Source organism: Amblyomma maculatum, chromosome 1 (genome assembly GCF_055883805.1).
Source record: "Amblyomma maculatum isolate TAMU_Amacu chromosome 1, ASM5588380v1, whole genome shotgun sequence".
In the NCBI taxonomy this organism is placed as follows: Eukaryota; Metazoa; Arthropoda; class Arachnida; order Ixodida; family Ixodidae; genus Amblyomma; species Amblyomma maculatum.
The window spans coordinates 405,624,018-405,644,759 of record NC_139344.1 but is presented as its reverse complement, the minus strand read 5'-3'; the positions used below and the strand labels follow the sequence as shown (position 1 = coordinate 405,644,759).

The 20,742-nt window shown below is 46.0% G+C and overlaps 1 protein-coding gene across 2 annotated transcripts; it reads right to left on the bottom strand.

Annotated features, from left to right (window-relative positions):
* Positions 1-344: 344 nt before the first annotated feature.
* SMC1 (structural maintenance of chromosomes 1) lies at positions 345-20,621 on the bottom strand. Of its 2 annotated transcripts, none has more exons than XM_084596008.1 (12): positions 20,402-20,621; positions 17,836-17,912; positions 17,356-17,499; positions 16,772-17,302; positions 14,786-15,672; positions 13,083-13,244; positions 11,584-12,280; positions 11,125-11,502; positions 7,822-7,934; positions 5,798-6,145; positions 2,436-2,616; positions 345-1,017 (listed from the first exon to the last, which is right to left on the bottom strand). In XM_084596008.1, the coding sequence occupies exons 1-12, from the start codon at positions 20,508-20,510 to the stop codon at positions 958-960; spliced, it is 3,687 nt and encodes a 1,228-aa protein (XP_084452134.1). In that variant the 5' UTR covers positions 20,511-20,621; the 3' UTR covers positions 345-957. The 2 variants fall into 2 exon arrangements, with proteins under 2 accessions (XP_084452134.1, XP_084452140.1); XM_084596014.1 differs by having other exon boundaries at positions 11,584-12,277.
* Positions 20,622-20,742: the final 121 nt, after the last annotated feature.

Below are 20,742 nucleotides of genomic sequence, written 5' to 3'. Positions count from 1 at the left end.
CACTAGCGCCTACATATTAACTAAATGGGTAACCAGCCGATGAGGTGATACAAGGTTTACTCGATTTGGCTGAACTAGCTGCACTAGTTCATTGAGTGCAGCACGTGACCCCTGCACCTTGCTATTTCTTTTGCAAAGGTGCAGGCCTAGTTCAGCGCACGTTCACCAAATCTTTGAACTGGCCAGTTGCCAAGTGCAGCAAGCGTGCAAAGCCAGTGGCACTAGTGTTGCACTGCACCTGAACTAGCGCTGCACGCTTTCGGCACCCTCTTGGACCCTGCCAGAACTGGTGCAGGAAGTGCAGCCATATCGAGTAGACCCACAGTGAATGGCCAACTCCTTAGTAAAGATGAACAGACATTTTGTTTATTTCAGCAGCATCAGAGGTGGCAAGGAATGTAAAACGAAACAAGCCTAAATAAGAACGATTCTAAAATTTAAAAGTGTGCCCTGAAATAAGACCTTGTCAAAACATGTACTGTCATTGTTGTACACGAACCAGTTAGCCAAACAGCAGGCAAGAGAAGCCACAGGCATCGTCATTTTCTGAATATGGTTCAGTAATGCAGGGCAGATTAAATGAAAATGGTGTAACCAGTTTGCATCTGCAACAGTAAAGGATAAAAGCTTAAAATGCTAAAATAAATACATGCACCACAGCTGTTTTGCTTTCAACACGATGGTGCCATCCCATAAAACTCGGCTAGGCTTTCCTCTTGGGATAATACTCCCTCTAAAAAGCAGTCAGAAGGGCCCTCTTCATACTGCTAGAAAGGTACAGAAAGCACACAAAGTCCTGTGCATATATACAACATGTCCAGCTAGCAGTTTGGCTTCACCAAAGAGGCTGGCACTCTCCCCAAGTTGGAAATAAACCACAGCACACCCCACAGTGGCACGCCAGTTCGGCCGAAGAAGTGATGCATCTGGCGGTGATGGTGGGGGAGGCCGGCTCCATCACTCGGGCGCTTGGGACAGGTCAATTGTCAGCACACGACTGATGGTGCACTCCCCGGGCTGTAATGAGGAGGCAAGCAAGCAGGGCTTTCAGAGAGAACCGCGCACAAGATGCTGGCCACGATTAAAAATGCAAATCATGGTGCCGCACTTGCCACGCCCACTCAAGTCGTCCAACTTAAAAGCAAGTCCTTATATTGAGCTATCTGGTTCGCTTACGGATGAGCAACTCTCTTGATCATTAGGCATATGATGAAGTACATTTAATGGGACACGAATGCCGTAAAACACAGCAACTTCCCTTAAACAAACAAGTTTCATTACTATCACTAAAACATTACAAAAAGTGGAGCCAGAAATAATCAGTACATTAAAAACTTCGGTTAAAGCACTCATGGTCAAGAGGGGTGCAAATCCAACCCATTTTCAAGCATATGATGGCTTGTACAAGCAGGTAAGTCTATATGCTTTTTCTCGACAAGGCCACTTCACATTTCTACAAGGCATAAAAAAAACAAAATTGCCATTAAAACAGAGTTTCTTCACTAGACTTCCTTCGACCTTGCTTTTCACAACTTCTTATCCCTTTGCAGCACGGCATCTATGATTGTGCGCATGACTCATCACATCTTTTTTCCTCGAGCACCTAGCACAATTTTTCATCTCATCGATGCTACATTTACAATTTTCATTGATAGAAATGTGGGTAGTACCACACCTTGTTCAGTATATGAATTTTCAGTATAATTCAGTATATGAATGACACATAGTTCGAATTATCTGTAGGAAAACTGATTCGCACCCAAATTAACGGGCTTTTTTTTATACACTTGGAGCTTGGCTGGATCGAGTAGTGTAGTTCGAATTATCCAAAAATTTGAATTATTGAGGTTCGAATTAATGAGCTTTCACTATACCAGCAATCAAAAAAAAAAAATTAAAAAAAAAATAGAAGTGTTGAACTCTGCTAAATCAAATATGGAGCAAAAGCATTAGCTGCGAGCGACCGAGCTTTCTTCTTATTCTGTTAAGCGCAGAGCCGGCTCGGGGACCACGGACATGGACACTGCACACAGCAACGAGTGGTTAGACCTGGCGTAGTATTGCTTTCGCAATAAAACGAATATTCGCGCACTCCAACTAAAAAACATTTTTGACGAGTGTCACACCACTAGGGCCGCTAAATCAGGCTTCACATAAGCAAGGAGGGGAGGGAGGGTAAGGGAGGAGGGGTGAGAGACAAGAAGCCACATGTAGGTTCAATTCACTTTTCTGCCCCATTGCTTTGCGACGACTTTTCGAAGAGGAAGGAGGTTTGGTGCTCTCTCACCCTTTGGGGGTGGTTGGTGTTTTCTGTTACGTCTGCACACACCAACCCAGAAGAGGGGTGGAATTCTGCTAGCAATGGCTAGCCATTACTGGCCATCCACAAACATTAAAACTAACAACTGCACAACCTGGCGTCAAAGACTACTCACATCGGGCACAATGCCCACCAGGGCATCGGCGTGGCTGTAGAACTCCTCTTTGAGGGAGATGACGATGCACTGGAACGAGGTCTCCGTCTGCTTGCGGATGAAGTTGGCCACCTTGCCAATGTTGGTGTTGTCCAGGGCAGCATCAATCTCGTCGAGCACAAAGAAAGGTGCAGGCTGGTAGCTGCGCCCAAAGAACACAGCTGCTTTAGGCAGAGGCTCCGAGCCCACCGCGGTAACGAAGAAAATGCTGCTGACGTGCCACATTAACTAATGCAGGTAGCATTCAGGAACATCAACATAACTTAAGAATCTGAACCGTAGTGCTAAATTCTGAATACGTTCGAACACATGGCGAGTAATGTGGAGTCCAGATTAAATAGGCAAATAATGTTAGCCCAACTACAAGCATGAAGTTTGATCTCAAAAGGGGGGGGGGGGGGGGGGGGGGGTGGCTTTGTGTGATTTCTTTTGAGTTTTTTTTTTCTGCACTGCAGTAGGTGGTAATTTCAGTGTGAAAACTCCAGCTTAGGTTCTTTTTTCTTTTGCAATTACTGTATTAAAATAACTACTTGCTTGCACTTTATTTGTTTTGTCTAGCAAGTTTTGGTTGCATCAAATTTCATGCTACATTTTAAGCACGACTCATTAGGCCTAATTTTGTCCTCTATCATGTCTATAGCTTCACAGTCATCTGCGAAAAGGCTGCTACTAAATAGTAGGTCGACGCAGAAAGATAAATGGTTGCTATAATACAGAACAAAACAGGAGTCTGGATTGCCACGTGGCACTTCTGAGAGGACGTCTCGATGACCTGAAATGCATTCATTCATGGCTCCCAGTTACTGAGGTGTGCCGTATGAAGAAGTCAATAAATTTTGCTTTTGACACCTGCTGCAGACAGTTTACTAATTCCTGATGGGAAATCCTAAAAGAGCTCATCTATTTGGCCTGTACTGTTAAGTGCTCAACTGAAGTCTTGAGTTATTTCTACTGAGTAATTATGGTCAGCCTCAAGCAATATCCATGTCAATTATTGATTTCCAAATTTCTAATGATCCCATTTAAAATAATGTGCTCTAGCATCTCGCAGCATGCACCTGACTGCGACAGAAACCTATAATCACACCTGTAACCTGGACCCAGCTGTAAGAACCTCTGCTCATCTGTCTCTGCTGCTGTCATGCCCATGCCAGAGTAATGCTCCATATCGGAGGCCTTCGAGGTACAAAATGGAGAGTTGAGCTATTTGGTGCATAATAATCGGACTAACAGTGTTGAGACAAGGGACAAAGGAAGAAGACAGGACTGGCACTGGGGGGGTTCCTGTCTTCTTAGTCCTTACTTTGTCCCTTGTTTCAACGCTGTTATTCCCATCAGCCTTTAGACCCGTTCACACTTTCGACTCGCCGAGGTTGCGCGACCGTTTTGGTCGAAAGGCAACTGTTGCAAATGGTCACATTGGTCGAAAACCGACAGTCGCAGGCCGTTCGACCACTGCTCGATTTTCCAGCTTTGTAACTGCTGATCGCAAACCGTTAAACCAATCAGCAACTCAGCTGACATGAACATAAGTTACCCTTACTTGATGTGATGAACAGTCAAGGTAGACAAGATGTGGAAAGCGACCCGTGGGTTGCAAATTCAAGTGATGAACATCGGTCGCGCTGGACGGCTCTCTGGTCGCATGCCCTTCATGACTAGCAAGTGTGAGTAAACGTTTTGAGGTTAAATAAGCAAATACTAGGCACTACAATATAGTGGCATGACACATCATGTAATGTTGATAACAATAGGATATTACTAAGGTAGTTCAACTTTCAAGCCCAATCATGACGTGCCTGCCATTTACAGATGATCTTTTCTCGGAAAAAAAAAAGAACATGTCAGAATTGAGAAAAAATAGCACACAATTCTAGACTACTTCAAACTGTAAGAGCTACCCAGGTAGCACAATCCATTGGGCCAACACAGGGTCAGTGCATTTACAACATAGTACCGATACTGGACCAATAGTGCTGTCTTGGTACAATTGTTATGGCGATGGCATATCTATAGGAGTGCTGCTGCAGTGCACCAAAGAAGCAGCAGCCTGGTCTTTTCACAGTTAACGAGAATATATGCTCAATTCATGAGGTTGAAGAGCTAATTGCATTTGCAATCTCCAAGAATAATTTCGTATCATCACCATTATAGCCCTGTATACATGGACTCCACAGAGTCGGGTCGAGTAAGCCTGTCGAGTAAAAAACCAGTTGTTGGGTTCATGTATACGCAGTTGGGTCGAGTAAAATAGCCGCGGAGCGGGTCGCGTTAACTCGCTTGCAGGGGGTAGATTAACTAGCTTGACCCGCTCGTCTAAAAGTATGTAGACGCTGTCGAGTCAGGAAGTCGAGTTATGCGAACTCTGGGATTAAAAAGCAACTGGAGCGGCGAGGAGCGTCAGCGAAGTTGAATGCTTTTTAGTCCTCATCAACGATAAAAAATAATAATCAAAGCTTTCGATAGTAAAAGGCAACGGAATCAAATATGAGTAAGAAACTTGCACAATAACTTCGTCTCGACGATACGCACCGCTGCGATACTTACTCGCTAGAAAGCGCGTTCATGTAGACACCAATCGGGTCGAGTAATTGTGACCTCGCTTACTCGACGCTTACCCGACCGGGTGTTGTAGAGTCCATGTATACAGGGCTTATGAAGACCTCACCAGCTGCTGCTCCAGTCCCAGTGTGGACTGTGGGTGCACCTCTATTCTCCTCTGTTACCCTGAGGGACAATTCACTGCACAGGGGCTGAATTATGCAATAACAAATCACAGACACATAAAAAACATTGCTAATATGACCCCTGCCATGTCCTTAATGCCCATGTTCCTTTGGTTGCATTTAAAGGATGCAGACAAAGTAGGACGGTCAGTTGTGGAATTTGGTCGTAATTCATACTCTGGGCAGAGAACAGTGCAAAGGGACGAGAACAGAGGAACATGAACACTGACAAGCGCTGCCAGTTTGCACTGTTTTCCACCCAAAATATGGGCGCAGCTTTTGCATTTTTTTCTTTGCTTGAAAGCTGATGCCAGCCAAGAGCTCTCCAACCCATGTTCAATGCATTCATCAAAAAAAAAAAAAAAAAAAAAAAAAACACCAGCATCCATCCATCCACCAGCTTCGAGTGTTTACAACCTCAGTGATGAGCCATCCAATTTCTGATGACCCAAACTTTTCCGCAAAGCCCTCAGCTCAGCCAAAGAACTACATCCCAGCTTATTGCCACTGGAGCAACCACAAATAAAGCCCTTGAAACCTAAGGCAAAAGTCGTAAAACAGGCGCAGACTTGTCAAGCACAATGGTTGCTGCCATACCTGTGCACAGCGAAAAGCAGTGCGAGTGCAGCCACCGTCTTCTCTCCGCCAGACAGGTTGCTCATGGGCTGGAAGCGCTTGCCGGGCGCCACGCAGTTGTAGTTGAGCCCTTCCAGGTAGGGCTCCTCGGGGTTCTCTGGCCCCAGGAATGCCTGGGCACTGGCGTTGTTCGTCAGCGCCTTGTAGATCTCGTCAATGCGGTTGGACACTTGGTCGAAGCAGGCCGTGAACTTGCGATGGCGCTCCCGCTTGACCTTCTCAAACGCCAGCTTGGCCTTCTTGGCACGTTTGCGGGCATTCTCAAACTCTGTGTCCGTCTCCTTCAGCCGTTCCTTCACACCATCCAGCCTGCGGGTGACCAAACACTTAAGCGTTCAGTTCCACCCAGGCAGAACCATAACGGCTAATATGGTGCAACTTGTATTATTTAGTACTGCGTGAGGCACACACCCTGGGGCACTCTTTCTTGTGACTACTGAACGCTTATTGCCAAATTGAACGCACTTGCTACACAAGATCAAGCAAATTAAAATGCAAATTTTCAATGTTGCTTTAGTTTTACAAGCTCTGACAGCTGCCGCAGTGTCTAGGCGAGCAGGCGATGACAACAGTGTGCACGGCATCACTGAGTAGTTGAGAGCACAAAGACTGTTTTTAAAAAAATAACAGTAGCGGTTTTTACCATCACAAATTTGCGATGATAATTTTCAATCCTCTACACCAACAATTTTTACAGCTAGTTCCATGGTAAACCATCATTTGGCCATTGTGCAGCCTGAATGTAGACTTAGTGCTGTCTCATTGGCATTTGTGGTATTACATTTTAGCTTTTACATATTTGGGAAAATGGGTAGGCAATATGCCTGAATGGCACCGAGGAAAAAAGAAAACAAAACAAAAAAGCATGTAGGTGGGCTTGGTAACTTAAATGTTCAGGAAAGACAGAAATATGTCTTGCACTGTGATATGTGTTATGCTGTAAGTGTGTGACAAAATATGAATTCCTTAAATTTGTTGCATAAAAGCGCCATATTAGCTAAAGGTTACAAGGAACCAGGTGAATCCGTGAATTCTTTGTGAAGTGGAGAACACAGTTCTCATGTTGGAGTCTTATTTGTGTTTTAGCTTCTTTCGCTGCCTGCACGGTTGCAGTTTTTTTTTTTCCCCTGTATGATTGCTCCCTTCAATTTTTTTTTCTCTTCCTTTTTCAGTATCTTTTAATTTTTTTTTCTCCTTTTTTCACCTTGCTCATTTCACTTGCTTTTTCCTATTGCAATATTTTTCGATCCTCATTTCTGTTGAACTCTGCTCTTCACCCCTAAATTGTTACCCTCGGCAGTTATGCATAGTTTCGAAACTCGAATGTCGCCCTCTTTCCTTCTTACCTAGCAGCAAGCATTCTTCCCTGTTACCTGCATATCATGGCAACCCGTTTTCACTGCCACCTACGCGGTTGACTTGTTACCATTTTGCGCCTAATAGTAGGTACGCTGCCACCCGCATGTGTCGTGTGTGTTTTTTTAAGTCTTTTAGCGTGCATTGAGTTCCTTCAGGTATACCTCAGGAGCAAACAAAGTGCTGTAGTCAATGCTGTTTGTGCGAGAAAGAGCAAGGTTTCTTTTCGCCTCTGAAGGGAGCTATGAAAGTTTGCTTGATTGACAAGGGCTCCAGTCCCACTTAACGTTAGTTGAAGAAAGCTACGCACAGCAAGCACGGTTTTAAGCGCTTCCATTGAAACAAGCTGAAGAACAGGCACACATGAAACCGACAACCGCTACCATCCACGCAGCATTCCTACATCAGAGCAGTGCAATGGCTATGAGGTAGCTAACAGCGTGCTCCGATAATGCAGCAGCACTCCCGCCTCATTAGAAGTGCAGACACCCCTTGCATATGAAGCAGTACAGAGATGCAGATTAGGAAGCATTTCGGGAAACCACAGCCATCTTGTAATTAGTAGGCTAGCAATGATGGAATGGCCACGTGACAAAATACATTAGTGCCCATGCTTCTATGCAACATACTTTTCCATGGCCCGCATGTTTGGTGCCTGGATGCGCTGCAGGTGGCTCTGCATGTCGGAAATCTCCCGGTTGAGCCGGTTGCCCTCCCGCTTCACCTCCTCTGGTGTGTCCAGCTGCAAGGTAGGAGGAGGAGGCAGTGCTCACCCACTGTCATCATTACGTGAAGTCTCAGTGCTGGCATCTGGAGAGGCTCCCCAATTGGCGCTGCCTCTGAACTGCATATTTTAACTCTTTCGAAACTGAGGGTTCCAAAGACACTTTTAACTAGTGAAATATTCAAACAGCCCTAGCGTAACATATAACAAAATGTATCTATTTAAATCCCCTTTCATACAAACGAATGACATCTCACTTGAGCACGAAAGAAATCTTTCAGTGAAAAGTTCTGGAAAAAAAAAAGTTGAAAAAGGCATCTATGTAAAGATAAGACACCCCAATAAAATTTTCAGAATATACGAAATGTGGCAAAGTGCCTTTTTTCTTACTTCTGAAGTTATAGCTCCTGCATAAATTTTCTTTTTGCCATCAACTCTTTCGAGTCTGAAAAAAAAAAAAAAAAGAAAGTACTTCTAGGGGAATTTGGAAAAAAAAAAAGTTCATTAAATGAAACATTTACACAATACTGCTATAACAAGTCTAATATGCAGTTATTTAGACATTCACCTAAGCACAAAAAAGTTTTTTTAACATACATAGATGAAGAAATAACCTGTGAACTATAGGAAAAGAAAACAGAGTAGAAAGAGGCATGAGTATGAATAAAAACAGCCATAAACAATATTCAGTACATACTGCTGAATTGCCTCTTTTCTAAGGTTTAAAGATTTGGCACGCCTGTCAGTAAGTTTTTTTTTTTTTCTTCCATACTGTATGTACGCGTATAGTGAAAATGAGCTCTTCAAGTACGAGAGAAATAACATGATGTTGTCAAAGGCAGCCATAGACTTCAGAACAAATAGCTGGTTATGCTTGGGACCATGCAAACATCTCAAATTCAGCAGGTTATGAAGCGTACATGTGAGCTTTGAGAAACCTTCAAAACCACATGTGCACTTAGCATTTTTCATTTGTCACTGCACCTGACACATTTCACTCACAGTGCTGCGCTTTCGGACTCTCGTGGTTGTCAACTGCTACGCAGTAAATATGCTCACACAATTGTGACAGACTCAGCTGTTGGCTTTCCATTCTCTACATAAGTGAATTTTTTTCTCCGAGTTTTGAGCGGAATAAGAAATTGCTTTGCCCAACTGTAGTCTGCAGCCCGCCACAATGCATGCATAGCCTCGACAAGCATACATCAGCCGGTTGAATGCTTTTCTCGTGAAAGCACCTGCATTGGTAATATAAATTTAGCAACATACCCTATCTGTATGCTACTACCTTCGGTATGAACAAACGCTCGAATGAAGGGTGCTACAGTACGACCTTGCGTGCCTGCACGATGGTCTACACTGGGAGGTTTTTCTTTATGATGAGTCGGGTGAGAGGTCATAGTGCATGCATGCAACACTTCTCAAATATTTCTGAGCATTACTGAAGGCGTGTCCACCTTTCCACTGGGCAGAAAACATGACGAGACCACATGCTCGCATCGCACTTCACATGATGATGATGTGCATGCATTACTTCACCTGGCTGAGCGCATACTGTGAGCTGGAACCTGCGGCCACGCTTCAGAAAGTCCTCAAACGCCACCATAAAATAAGCCGGGACGAGAGGCTTGGCCGACGAAGATATTTTGTCTTAATCATGAGATACTATCTTGTTCGCAAGAGCCAGCTGTGAATGCGATCAGCCTGTGCCCAAAAGCGAACACAAAAAGACAACAGTGACAACCAAAAAACGAAGGGGGAAATGCCGAAAGTAGGTAAGGAAGTGAGTAGTTAGCAAAAAAGAACTGGCCAATGCGCCTTCAGCCCGCGATTTACACTTTCTAGGGGTAGGCAAAGACTCGGGATACTTCGTGCACAAAGCAGACTTCAGAGCATTTCACTGCTTCAGCAGCCATAAATGTTACATTCAGTAGGCTTGCGCTCCGTTGTGGAGCTATAGAATTCAAAATCTAGGACCGCTGCACATTCTCCAACCGGCGAGTGCCCAAAACAAATTTTACATGTGGCACAGACAGTGGCACAGACAACCAGTGGCACAGACAACAAAAATCCGAACAAAATAGTCTTTGTTGCATTGAGTTTCCACTACAGGATTGGACTGGCTACCGGCAAACCTGCAGGCAGGCAACGCGGCTCTTATTTTTCACCAAATCTAGTGCGACTGCAAACTTTTGTGGCCAGTCAGGGCATTTTGACGCTGTGTGATGCAGCTTTTAACAAATTTCACGCTTTACCTTTAGCAATATGCTTGCTTGCTCACTCACCCACAAGCGAAATCCATGTCCTATAGAGTAATGAGCGAAAACTCCATTGTGTCACGATTTATTTTTGCAATCCTTTTACGGTTGCTGACTTCGCCTGCTAAAAGTGGTCCAGCTTGATCACAGACACTTAGCGGGATGTTGTGTTCAACTAAAAACGCCGTGAAATGGCATTCTGCACGAATCGCACCAAGGTAGTTATCACTGCGTACAAAACTGGTCAGGCTTGGCTGGCTGTCCACGGCTCACACGTAGACTCGGTGCTTTTTCGAAGCGATGTGGAGCTTGATGTCGAATTTGCCACCATGTGAAATGTTCACATTAAAGGCACACGTGGTGCAAAATCCGAACTTCTTTCCTTTCTTAGACGGCACGAAGCATGGAAATTCTAACATGTACGACCTCAAAAATACTTGGAAGCACTGTCGCGGTTTTGAGCCCGCCATTGCACCGTAAAACCGCTACTGCAAAAAACACCAGAGTCGCACTGCGTTGGATGCGGCCGTAGATCAAACAAAAACAGAGGCCAACACCCAAGTCGTCAAAACACGTGAACAAAGGTTTGTGCAGGCCGCATGCAGGCCTGACCAGCCTGACTACAGACACTATAGCCACTAGCCTGGCGGATGCGGTATTGAGTTTTGGATATGGATTCGTGCCCCCTGAGTAGACGACAGAAACCACTACAACGTTTGCAGTTGCTGATGATGATATCACGAATATGTGTTGCCCTCTCGTGGTCGCGAAAGGTATCATAATAGTAGTGTTAATAGATGTCCGCACTTTTTTTTTTTTTTTCAAAAATAAAATATTTTCTGTAAAGTTTCACGCAAGATTCGTAAAATCGTAAGACTGGTCAAACTTCGTATATTTTATGAAAAAATCGGAAGAGTTGGCAGGTATGGGCCATTATCACCTGAGCTCACCTCAGTAAGTTCATCGGGTAGGACGGAGTAGTCCACCTGGATGTTGCCCTCGCGCTCATACACACGGGTGATGCTGCTGGCTTGGGCCGCGGATGCATCATCACCCGACTCGTCTGTTGGAGCAGTGGCATCCAGGTCATCGAGGCTTCCACGCACCAGCCGCAAGGGGATCTGCTCCAGCTTGCAGGTCTGGAAGACACTGTGGCGGTCCTGTCGCCGCTGCTCCTGGCGGGCCTCAAGTGCTGTCAGGGACTTCTGCACTGCTGCAATGTCCTTCTGCACGGCTGTCAACCGCTTGCGGATCTCCCCCATGCTCTCCTCGGTAGCGTCCAACTCCTGCTTCTTGCTGATCTTGTTGCTCTTCAGCTTCTCCAATGCCTGCAGCATTCAACCAACAAACACATTACTCATCTCTGCCGCCACCCTTGACTGCTGTAAATGCATGCCTCCATATCTCACCTGCATCTGCTCATCGATGGAGTGCATCTGGGCCTGCTCGGCCTGTCGCAGGGACTCCAGCTCCTGTTCATCGTCCTCGACAGTCTTCTGCCACTTGCGGACATTCTCGCCCGTGTCCTTGGAGCGCTCGTACTCGAGCCGATTCATGATACGGCTCTTCTGATTCTCAAACTCAAGCTTCTTCTTGTCACGCTCCTGGGTGGCCCGCAGCTCCCGCTCCTCGTATTGCCGGATGTTGTCCACGCCGATGCTGGCACAGAAGTCGGCAAACACCCGGTCCTCGATGCCATTCTGGGCCTCACGCAATTCGTCCACCTGAGCTTCACGGGTACGCATCTCCTCCTCGAGCTTCTTGAGCAGGGGCTCCTGGCGGGCCAGCTCCTGCTCCAGTCGCGCAATCTCCTTCTCCAGGTTGGCCATGCTCTTGTTGCGGATGTTGTCCCGGTCGGTCACCGAGTAGCGTACCCGAGTCTCCAGACCCCGGATCTGCGACTGCAGGGTTGTGAGGTCAGACTCTTTGCGAGTGCGCTTCATCATCTCCTTGAGCTCTTCCGTAAGCTTCTCCTTGCGCGCCTTGAGTGTGTGGAAGGCCTTGTCATCCCAGCGGCGCGCACGCTTGGCCAGATCCGTGCTGCCCCCCGAAATGAAGCCATTCTTCTGGTAGTATGTGCCATCCAGGGCGACCGCATCGTACCTGCTGCCACGATGGGTTTCAGGGAAGCACACAATCCCACACCGTTCCCTTGGTTTCACGCTTTGAACCTCTCATCTCATGCAAACTGTTCACACAGTTCGGTTGATTCTTTAACCACCAAATTCACTCCACAAAAATGTCCCAATATTGGAAAAGTTTTTATGCAGTCACAATTTCTGCCATGTCATTCTGATTCTGAAATTATGGTACTCCATTATTTCTGGTTAGAATTAATACAAAAATTTAGAAAAGAAAAAGCTGCCTTTGAAGGCAGTTTTTCCTCAGTGCATGCCGCTGCTTTTAGCTATTAATGTTTCCTCAATGCATGTATGTCAGAAATGAAGTCTAAGTCATTGTCGGAAACAAATTGTAGATCAGCAACTGCTGTCAGGACAACTTCAAGATGCAGCTTTTCATTGTTGCCACTGGTGTTCTCCATGTTTGACGTCATTATGAAATGACTCTTGCAACACTAAAAACACATGCTAAAGACGCGGAACATGTTCTTTAAAGTCTGCTGCAGTGCCTTTAGCACCATTGAAATAGGCCTTCACAGTGTCCAATATTTTGTCAAAGCTGCCCATTAAGTTCTCCATATATATGCAAGGTACAAAATTTTCCTTGATCAGCACGTTTATTTATTTATTTATTAGCAATACTGTAGAGTCTTTACATGTCTCCAAGCAGGAGTGAGCGCAAAAAAAATATTATACAATAAAACTTACACCACACAATAAGCATCAACTGCATCACATCAGGCCATGAACTGAAGCAAATGAAATGCGAGCAAAGAGAGACTGCTTGCCTTTTGTTGTCCCCCAGGTCGTATGCCACGCGGCTAGCATCGTCGGCAGTCTCACAGACCAGGGCATTGTTGGTGGCATACAGCACAGCTCGCTTGATGGCAGGGGGATCATACTGCAGCACATCATACAGCAGCTTGACATTTTTGGGCTGCGTGATGGACCTGCACAGACAGCGATCTGGTTGGAAAAAAGCAGCGAAGAATGACTCCCACTTAACAACAAAAGAAGGCTAACTGGGACCAGTCGGCATTCCATACTGCATTAGATAGCACTTCGACAAAATGACACCCTCTTCCCACTGCAACCATTCTCATGGCAGCCATCCTCTGATTCTGCATTCTTTCATTCTAGCCACACCCTCCTTCCATGGTAACTGCCAAGCAATAAGCCATTCCTCCACTCCTTTCATAGCGATGGGCTCCTAACAACTGTCACTATAAAATACTGAGACTGAAGTCAGGCCGCGCAATAACGTTTACAGCACAGCCTGTGACCTGTTCATGACAGAATTTCGTCCCATCACACCGTTTTCAGTCTGGCAAAGGTGATATGCGACTGTGAACACTTCTCTTAGGTAGGCATTCCACAATTGACGTCTCAAGGGAGCATGGAAGAGATGGCACTGCCCACGTTGCAGCTCAGGTAACTGCTGTCCTGGACAATTTGCGAGCCACCCTAATGCATGCTGCCAATGGTAAGGTGGTAAGGAAAGGTGGTATCTAGGCATTTAATGCTTCATGATGGCATTCAATAAACTTCTTTATCATATGAGAGAACTTGAACTGTGTAATTAGATTCTTGCAATGTTGTCACGCAATGCAATTATTGCGCGACAGATCGTAAACAAGCATTAGACTACTGAATAATTTCTCTCGCTAATGTCATGACTACTTAATGCCCGGTAGGCCTTACAAGCATTCAAGTGTAGTAAATTATGCTCAGTGACTAACTGATGCAGGAAAAACATGCTCCCAACATCTGTTTTTTTCAGAGCGGTATTTCACAAAAAAAACTTTTGTGCCTACTTCGAATTGCTAGTGCTTCGTTCAAATTATTCAAAAATATTTGAACTGATCAACAACCAACTCTTAAGATTTGTATCGGCTTCACAATCAAAAATTTTACATTGGCACCCTTCTAATTTAGAACTCCCTTGCTGCGAAAATAAATGGCTGCAAAAAAACGCTCCTTGTTTGTCAAAGTTAGTGTTACCTAACACAACCCGAAATTTCCAATCATAGTCAATGGGCGGCACCAAGTGCCTGTCACACACACAAATTGGCTGCTCTATGCAAGCACCGAAGGCCCCAAAGACTGTTTCTCTGCACTGTGTAATGCGGTGATGTAAAGCAAGTAGTGCAATTAGAATACGAAATGCGCACCAGCAGCTGCTAAGGTTACTAACACACACCAGTGAAGGAGTGTGTTGTACCGTCGGGGTGACAGGCCATACAAGAACTGCAGCATGCGCAAACATCTCAACACCAGCGTTTGATACACCGTGTACCAATGCCTACTGAAGTGAGACATTTTGTGAAATATTCCTGCATTTAAAAAGCTCTGTTCAGATGCAAAAATGCTGCAGTCAAGTCCGCTTACACGCTTACATAAAGGAGGCGAAAAAGGCTGAGCTTGCAGAGTTAAAAGCTCATTGAAGAGCAACACACGAATGGTACCGTATGCATGCAATCCACAAGCTTACCTCAGCCGCTCCTTGAGTGGCTTGGCATCGATGTAGTCGAGCGGCAGGAATGTCTCGGCCTCGAGCATCTGTTCCTTGAGGTACTTGATGCAGGCGCGGCCAGTCTTCTCCGAGTCGACTACTATGGCCTCCATGTTCTTGCCCAGCACCTTGGTGATGGCCACGTTGTACTTCTTGTGGATGGGCTGGCACATGTTGACGAGCCGGTCATACACACCCGGGTACAGCTGCTTGAAGTGGTCCACAATCTCGGCTTTCTTGCGGCGCCGAGAGTCCTCGTGTTTGTCCACCTTGGCATCGCCCAGCTCGTTCATCAGGGCCTCCAGTTCCCGGTTGATCTCGGACACCCGCTCCTTGGCTGCGGTCACATCCTGCGACACCTCCTGCTCCTGGCGCCGCAGCTCCTCCAGGCTGGCCTCGCTTGAGCGGATCTGCTCGGCCAGCTTGTCCACCCGACGGAGGTTCTCTTCCAGCTCAGCCTTCTTCTGCTTGAGCTTGGCCTGCGTCTCGTTGCGCTTGCGCACCTCGTTGTCGTGGCGGTCCTGGTCCGACTTGTGCTCGCGCCGCACTGAGTCCAGGTTCTGCAGGTGCAGCGATGCCTGCCGGCCGGCCTCCTCCTTGAGGCGGTGGTACTCGCGCACCTGCGAGTCCTCCAGTGACACGTCCCTGCCCTGGCTCTCCTGGCTCAGCTGCTGCTCAAACTCCTGGGCGCGCTGCACCACCTCCTCGAGCTCCTTCTCCAGCTCGGCAATCTCACCCTGGTGTGTCTCGTCCACCTTCTTGGCCGCCTTAAGTGACTTGCGCGCCGCCTCCAGCTTCTTCTGCATGTGCGCTGTCCGCTCCTTGGCCTTGATGAAGGCTGGCTTCCGCTTGTTCAGCTCCACGTCCTGAAACGTAGGCCTACATAAGCTCCGCTCTGCGTATGCCTTGCACTCACCTCAATGAAGCATCGACCCACAGTAAGCGCTGTTCACCTGTTCGTGAGGAGCATGTAGGGGGAGCTGTATCACAAGAGGACGCCTTCGACGAAAAACTTGGCGATTTCCATTGCAGTAACATTAAGCAGGGCATTTGGTTTGACCTAGCAGGTCAGGTATCCAGTTGCTATTTTAGTATAGGGAACCTGCCCTGCCCAGGAGACGTGGCTAAAATTCGACACATAGTGCTGCCTGGTTTTAAAATGAGCATGCGTATAGTAGGATGCAACAGATGAGTTGGTTGGGCATGACTGTGTCGGTCAGTGGATTCTAAGTTTTCTCTTTCCAGCAGATTGTACGGAGGCAGCTATAGACAGAGACCTTCCCAAGCTCTAATTACATATCAAAGTTTATAAATAAGGACATGATTCCCTTCCGTTGCTTTTGTGGCGAGAAAGACAACTTCGACCATAAACCATGAGTCGTGCAAACTCCATAAGTCTCCCCCAGAGCTCTTGCCTGATCTCTCGAAAGAAGCTTGGGATACGCTAAGGTCCAGCCATGACCCAAACATTCAGTCAAAGGCCATCAAATGGGCTGGTGTCGTCAAGGATCTCCAAGGCCTGCGGCACACTAGATAACTTGCGTCAAACCTGCACCTTTTTCTCAATAAAGTTTTACCAACCTCAGCCTCTTTCGTGCAGTGTTCTTTGCAAGCTTAACGTCTGGCTGCATGTGGTTCACACAACGTACAACCTCTCCTGTTGTGACCGCCTCTCTTTTTATTTTTGTGCAAGTCTTTCTACAGTGAAACAATAGTTGATGTCCAGTGGTTGTCCTGTTTCTCTTCTTTGTCCTTACCTTCTACACTATAACCAAGTTCAAGATCAAATCAGCAACTGGGCCAGCTTTTCTACATTTGGTAATACTTGAAATGAATGCTCCTATCTTTCAAAGTGGCACTGAGCAGTGATGCGGCATTTATGATCCCGAATACACCACACAAAAAATGACAGGGACATCTGGGCGAGGATAAAACTCCGCTGGGGAAGAAGCATGCTATCCTTACCGCCTCTCGGATCTGCTGCTCAATCTTGGCCATGTCACGCTGCAACTTGCTGTGCTCCTTGCGTTTGTCGCGCACCTCCTCCTCAATCTTCTCTTTCTTGCGGACGGCACGCTGCAGCTCGCTGCTCTTGGCGGCCATGTCAGTGGCCAAGGTGTCTAGGTCCCGCTGCAGGTGGAACAGTTGGAAGGCCTGGCTCACCACCTGGCGTTCGGCCAGGCTTTCCTTGAGCCGCTGGTACTTGTCAGCCTCTTCCTTCTCTAGGCGCGCCTCCTTTTTCTCGGCTGCGATGCCCTTCTTTTTCTGGTATGAGAACTGGGTGTCCTCCTCAGCCTTGATCATCTCGCTGCGCAGCTGCTCGTACTCCGCCTTGTGCTCGAGCGAGTGCGAGATCTCCTCAAACAGCACTGTGCGCTCCTTGGGGTTTTTCATGGCGATTGTCTCCACATCGCCCTGGAACACCAGGAAGTTCTTGGCCTTGACGTTGATGCGCAGACCCTCCAAGCGCCCCAGGTAGTCGTCCTGGCTTACCACCTGCAAGAGGGAGCAGGGCTCACAACCAGACCCGACCACAGGTCACCACCCACCTCATTGTCAATGCGGAATTCTGAAGAAGAGTGTGCCACGGATCGTGTGAACTTGGTCTCTGTGCCGTCCTCATGGCAGTAGACTGCTGTCACATGGGCCCTTGAAGACACAGGGGCTCCGATGGGGGCTCCGTGTACTAGGTCCTGAGGCAGTAGTAGCCACAAAGAGCCACTCTTTCATTCAATCATTCATAGGCTGCCCCTTTCAGCCCCCTTCTGTTAACTCTGTGTAAGCTATTTCCATAAAGCTTCCATTATTTCTTTTTCATGAAGTAGGTCAAAAGCCATATAGAGGCATTAGAAAAGGTTATTTACTTATTTCATTTATTTACTTGCACATACTATCTAAGCTGAGCACATCTGCTGATCGAAACATTCCCTGCAAAAACCTGCTACAGCATTAAGATGCTCAGCACTCCGGTGAATTAGAGAAATTTGGACACGTAAAATAAACGTGTCGCACACGTTTAGAGCACTTACACTCAGCTTCTTGACACGGAGGCAGTTCTTCTTCTCTCCCAGCACAAAGCTGATGGCATCCATGAAGTTGGATTTGCCTGCACGTGCGAAAATATATGATGTCAGTGAGCAACCTCCTCCCCTCTTGGAGAGCCACAACAGAAAATGATTAGACTTTGGTGAGAGAACAGACTCTCAGCAGCGCATGCTCAGCCCCGACTCCCTAGAAAATCCCACCACTGTACATCGCCTGCACTTAGTGTATTCCTGCCTTTAACCAGGAAATATCAATAAGAGAGGCAAATATCAATTTCCTAATTTGTCAGCACAAACGTTGCTATCAATACACAGAGCAGTGCATGCTGAGGTGGTCCCAATTAATGTTATAGCACTGCTCCTAATCTACCATTTGCACATTTGTTTTTCTGACCAATGTATTAGTTGTGTTGGGTTTTATGGTGTATAAGCGACTAAGGCTATCATGTACCACATGCAAGGGTACCGATGTATTAGTTTCCACAAGGCCACAGTACATAACAATAAACAGGCTCAACACAAATTCCTTTTTGGTGCCAATTTATGTTTTTGTCTTGGTTTATGCAAGATTGGCCTTCTGCATTCAGTCAAATATTTGAAGGTAACTGGAAACAAAACTTGAAACACCTGCTTGTTTCTCAACATTTTTTTTCTTTTTCAGTTCATGTTTTTCAAATTCATAGGAATGAAATACAACAATGCAACTGTTTACCCTTACATAAATTCTATGCTGGCTAAAGTCTAAATCTTTTTGAATGCGGTCAGCGACATCTAAATGGAAAGTCTCAACAAGCAATACACAGAATTAGATACATGTGGCACATGCTTCAGCACCACATGCAATTTTTTAAACTCTAGAGTCTAGGCATAACACATCACACTACTTGCTAATCAGGACTAAGGAAAAGTGCCTCGAAGAACAGTACGAAAATATGCAGCACTGCATGTGTGAAGTAATGAATCAATTTCGCTACTGATAAAAAAATGGCACTGAACATGTGATGACTGTTGCCTCAAATAATTTTGGATACAATAAAGAAAGATGGGAATAACAAGCCTCTTCTAGCATGCACCAACCATCACAGCTAACATAATACCCTTGCTGCACAACATTTCTTAAATCAATGGAACAACAATGCAACATAATCATAAAAGACCATCAATGAGCTTATAAAATTATTTCACCATGCTTTCTCTATTTTAAACGACTATTGATAGCTTCTGTCATCCCTTGTTTACCAGGGGCCACTCGTTACTGCAACATTTTCTTTTTTTAGCATAAAATTAAGTAACCATTGAACGAGTGAAACCTTATGGTTTTCTTCTACAATGGATGGAACTGTGATCACAGATTCTGCCCCTATGGGCTCCAAGGTGCACATGCGTGCCTTTCAATATGAAGACCTGGATTCTGAAATGCTTTTATGTTGCCTGAGTAGCAAAGGGTGAAAATAAATGGACAAAAATCTTGACTGTCAAAAATTGCAGTTTCTTTTACACGTTGGAGTCATTCATTTCATCCTTTGCAGCTCCCACTTGAAGCTCTTTCCAGACATTGACAAATGCTAGTCAGGAAGGCCGGATTAATGCACTAAGCTAAACCATCATGTCATCCCGTTTGCTCACATCATTCCCAGGGCGGTGCAAAGGTTTCAAGACCGCAGCATCATGGCAAGTATGCCATGATGCTTCACCAGTTCACCAATAAAGTGTCTAGTCCTGCTGTTCCAAGGTCGAAATTGGACGTTGTCGATAAACTGTGCTAGCAAAGCTGTAGTGTAGTCGTGAGGGTCAGAAACGAGACATCAACCTACAATGCACCTACTTTTAGAAGCATTTTCCCAATAGACTTATAAAACTTGGCCGTACCATGAACTCTATCAAAGCTCTGCAAGGTGTTAAAGTGGCCACAGGCTTGTAAAAACACACTAACACCTGTTTCAATAAAAGGCACCTCTGACTGCTTTGGTAAAGTTTACAAAAGCAGATATCATTCTGGAATGTGGGATAATGTCAGCATCAATGTAATGTACCGTTTTCAGCTCGTTGACGAAATATTGCTCACAAAGGTCCGGAAGGGACAGGTACGCAGGGCATGGTATTGTTCGTGACCTTTCTTACATATGCAACGACTGAATGTGTTCACATTCTAGCCCACTTCACAGCACTTGCTGATTACTTTGATCAAACGAAACCATACCAATAGAGGCACGGTGCTGTTGGGAATATTCCTGCCAGCTCAGAATTTCGAGATCCTTTAAATGGTGCACTTCAGTTTATTATATTGCTCGTATGCACACAAGCCCAAGCAGGGTTTTTGGCAAGCGAAACAACCAACAACGCAATCTCACGACGCAGTCGGATAGAATACCGGCGTGAAAGCACTGGCTTGAAACTGAACAAAGAACATCGTGCTAAGCAGAACATTGCGTGAAGCATCTCGTGCGTTGTTACGTGTCACACGCTATCCAAAGTATGCCCTGCATGTCGTGCGGAGCAGTCATAACTCGTACTGAGCGCCAATACGCGCAGAATGCTAGGCCTTGCTCACCAGATCCATTGGGGCCGATGACGGCTGTGAACGGTTTCAGGGGACCGATGAGCTGCCGTCCCCGGTAGGATTTGAAGTTCTCCACTTCGATATATTTGAGGAACCCCATCGCAGCTTGTAGTCGGTTGGCCGTTACAATTTCAATGCAGTGGGTCCCGACCGCGCATCCCAACAAAGCTGCAGCAGCAGCCGCCGATTCCGTTGGCCGAAGCGACCAATCAGTCTCCGCCGCTGCCTGATGGTGTGCCTCGGAGTAGTTACAGTCGCCAGACTTTTTTTGTATATTTTATTAAGCAAACCTTCAAATTGAACTACATTATTTATATGTCAATTACATTTTT

What these genes read in the sequence shown, in the direction of transcription:
- SMC1 (XM_084596008.1), bottom strand. Translation starts at nt 20,510, where the DNA reads ATGGGGTTCCTCAAATATATCGAAGTGGAGAACTTCAAATCCTACCGG. An exon ending in CATCGGCCCCAATGGATCTG is followed by an intron (nt 17,913 to 20,401) that starts GTGAGCAAGGCC and finishes TCGCACGTGCAG; the next exon opens with GCAAATCCAACTTCATGGAT. An exon ending in CTGCTTTTCGCTGTGCACAG is followed by an intron (nt 2,617 to 5,797) that starts GTATGGCAGCAA and finishes CTTTGGGCGCAG; the next exon opens with CTACCAGCCTGCACCTTTCT.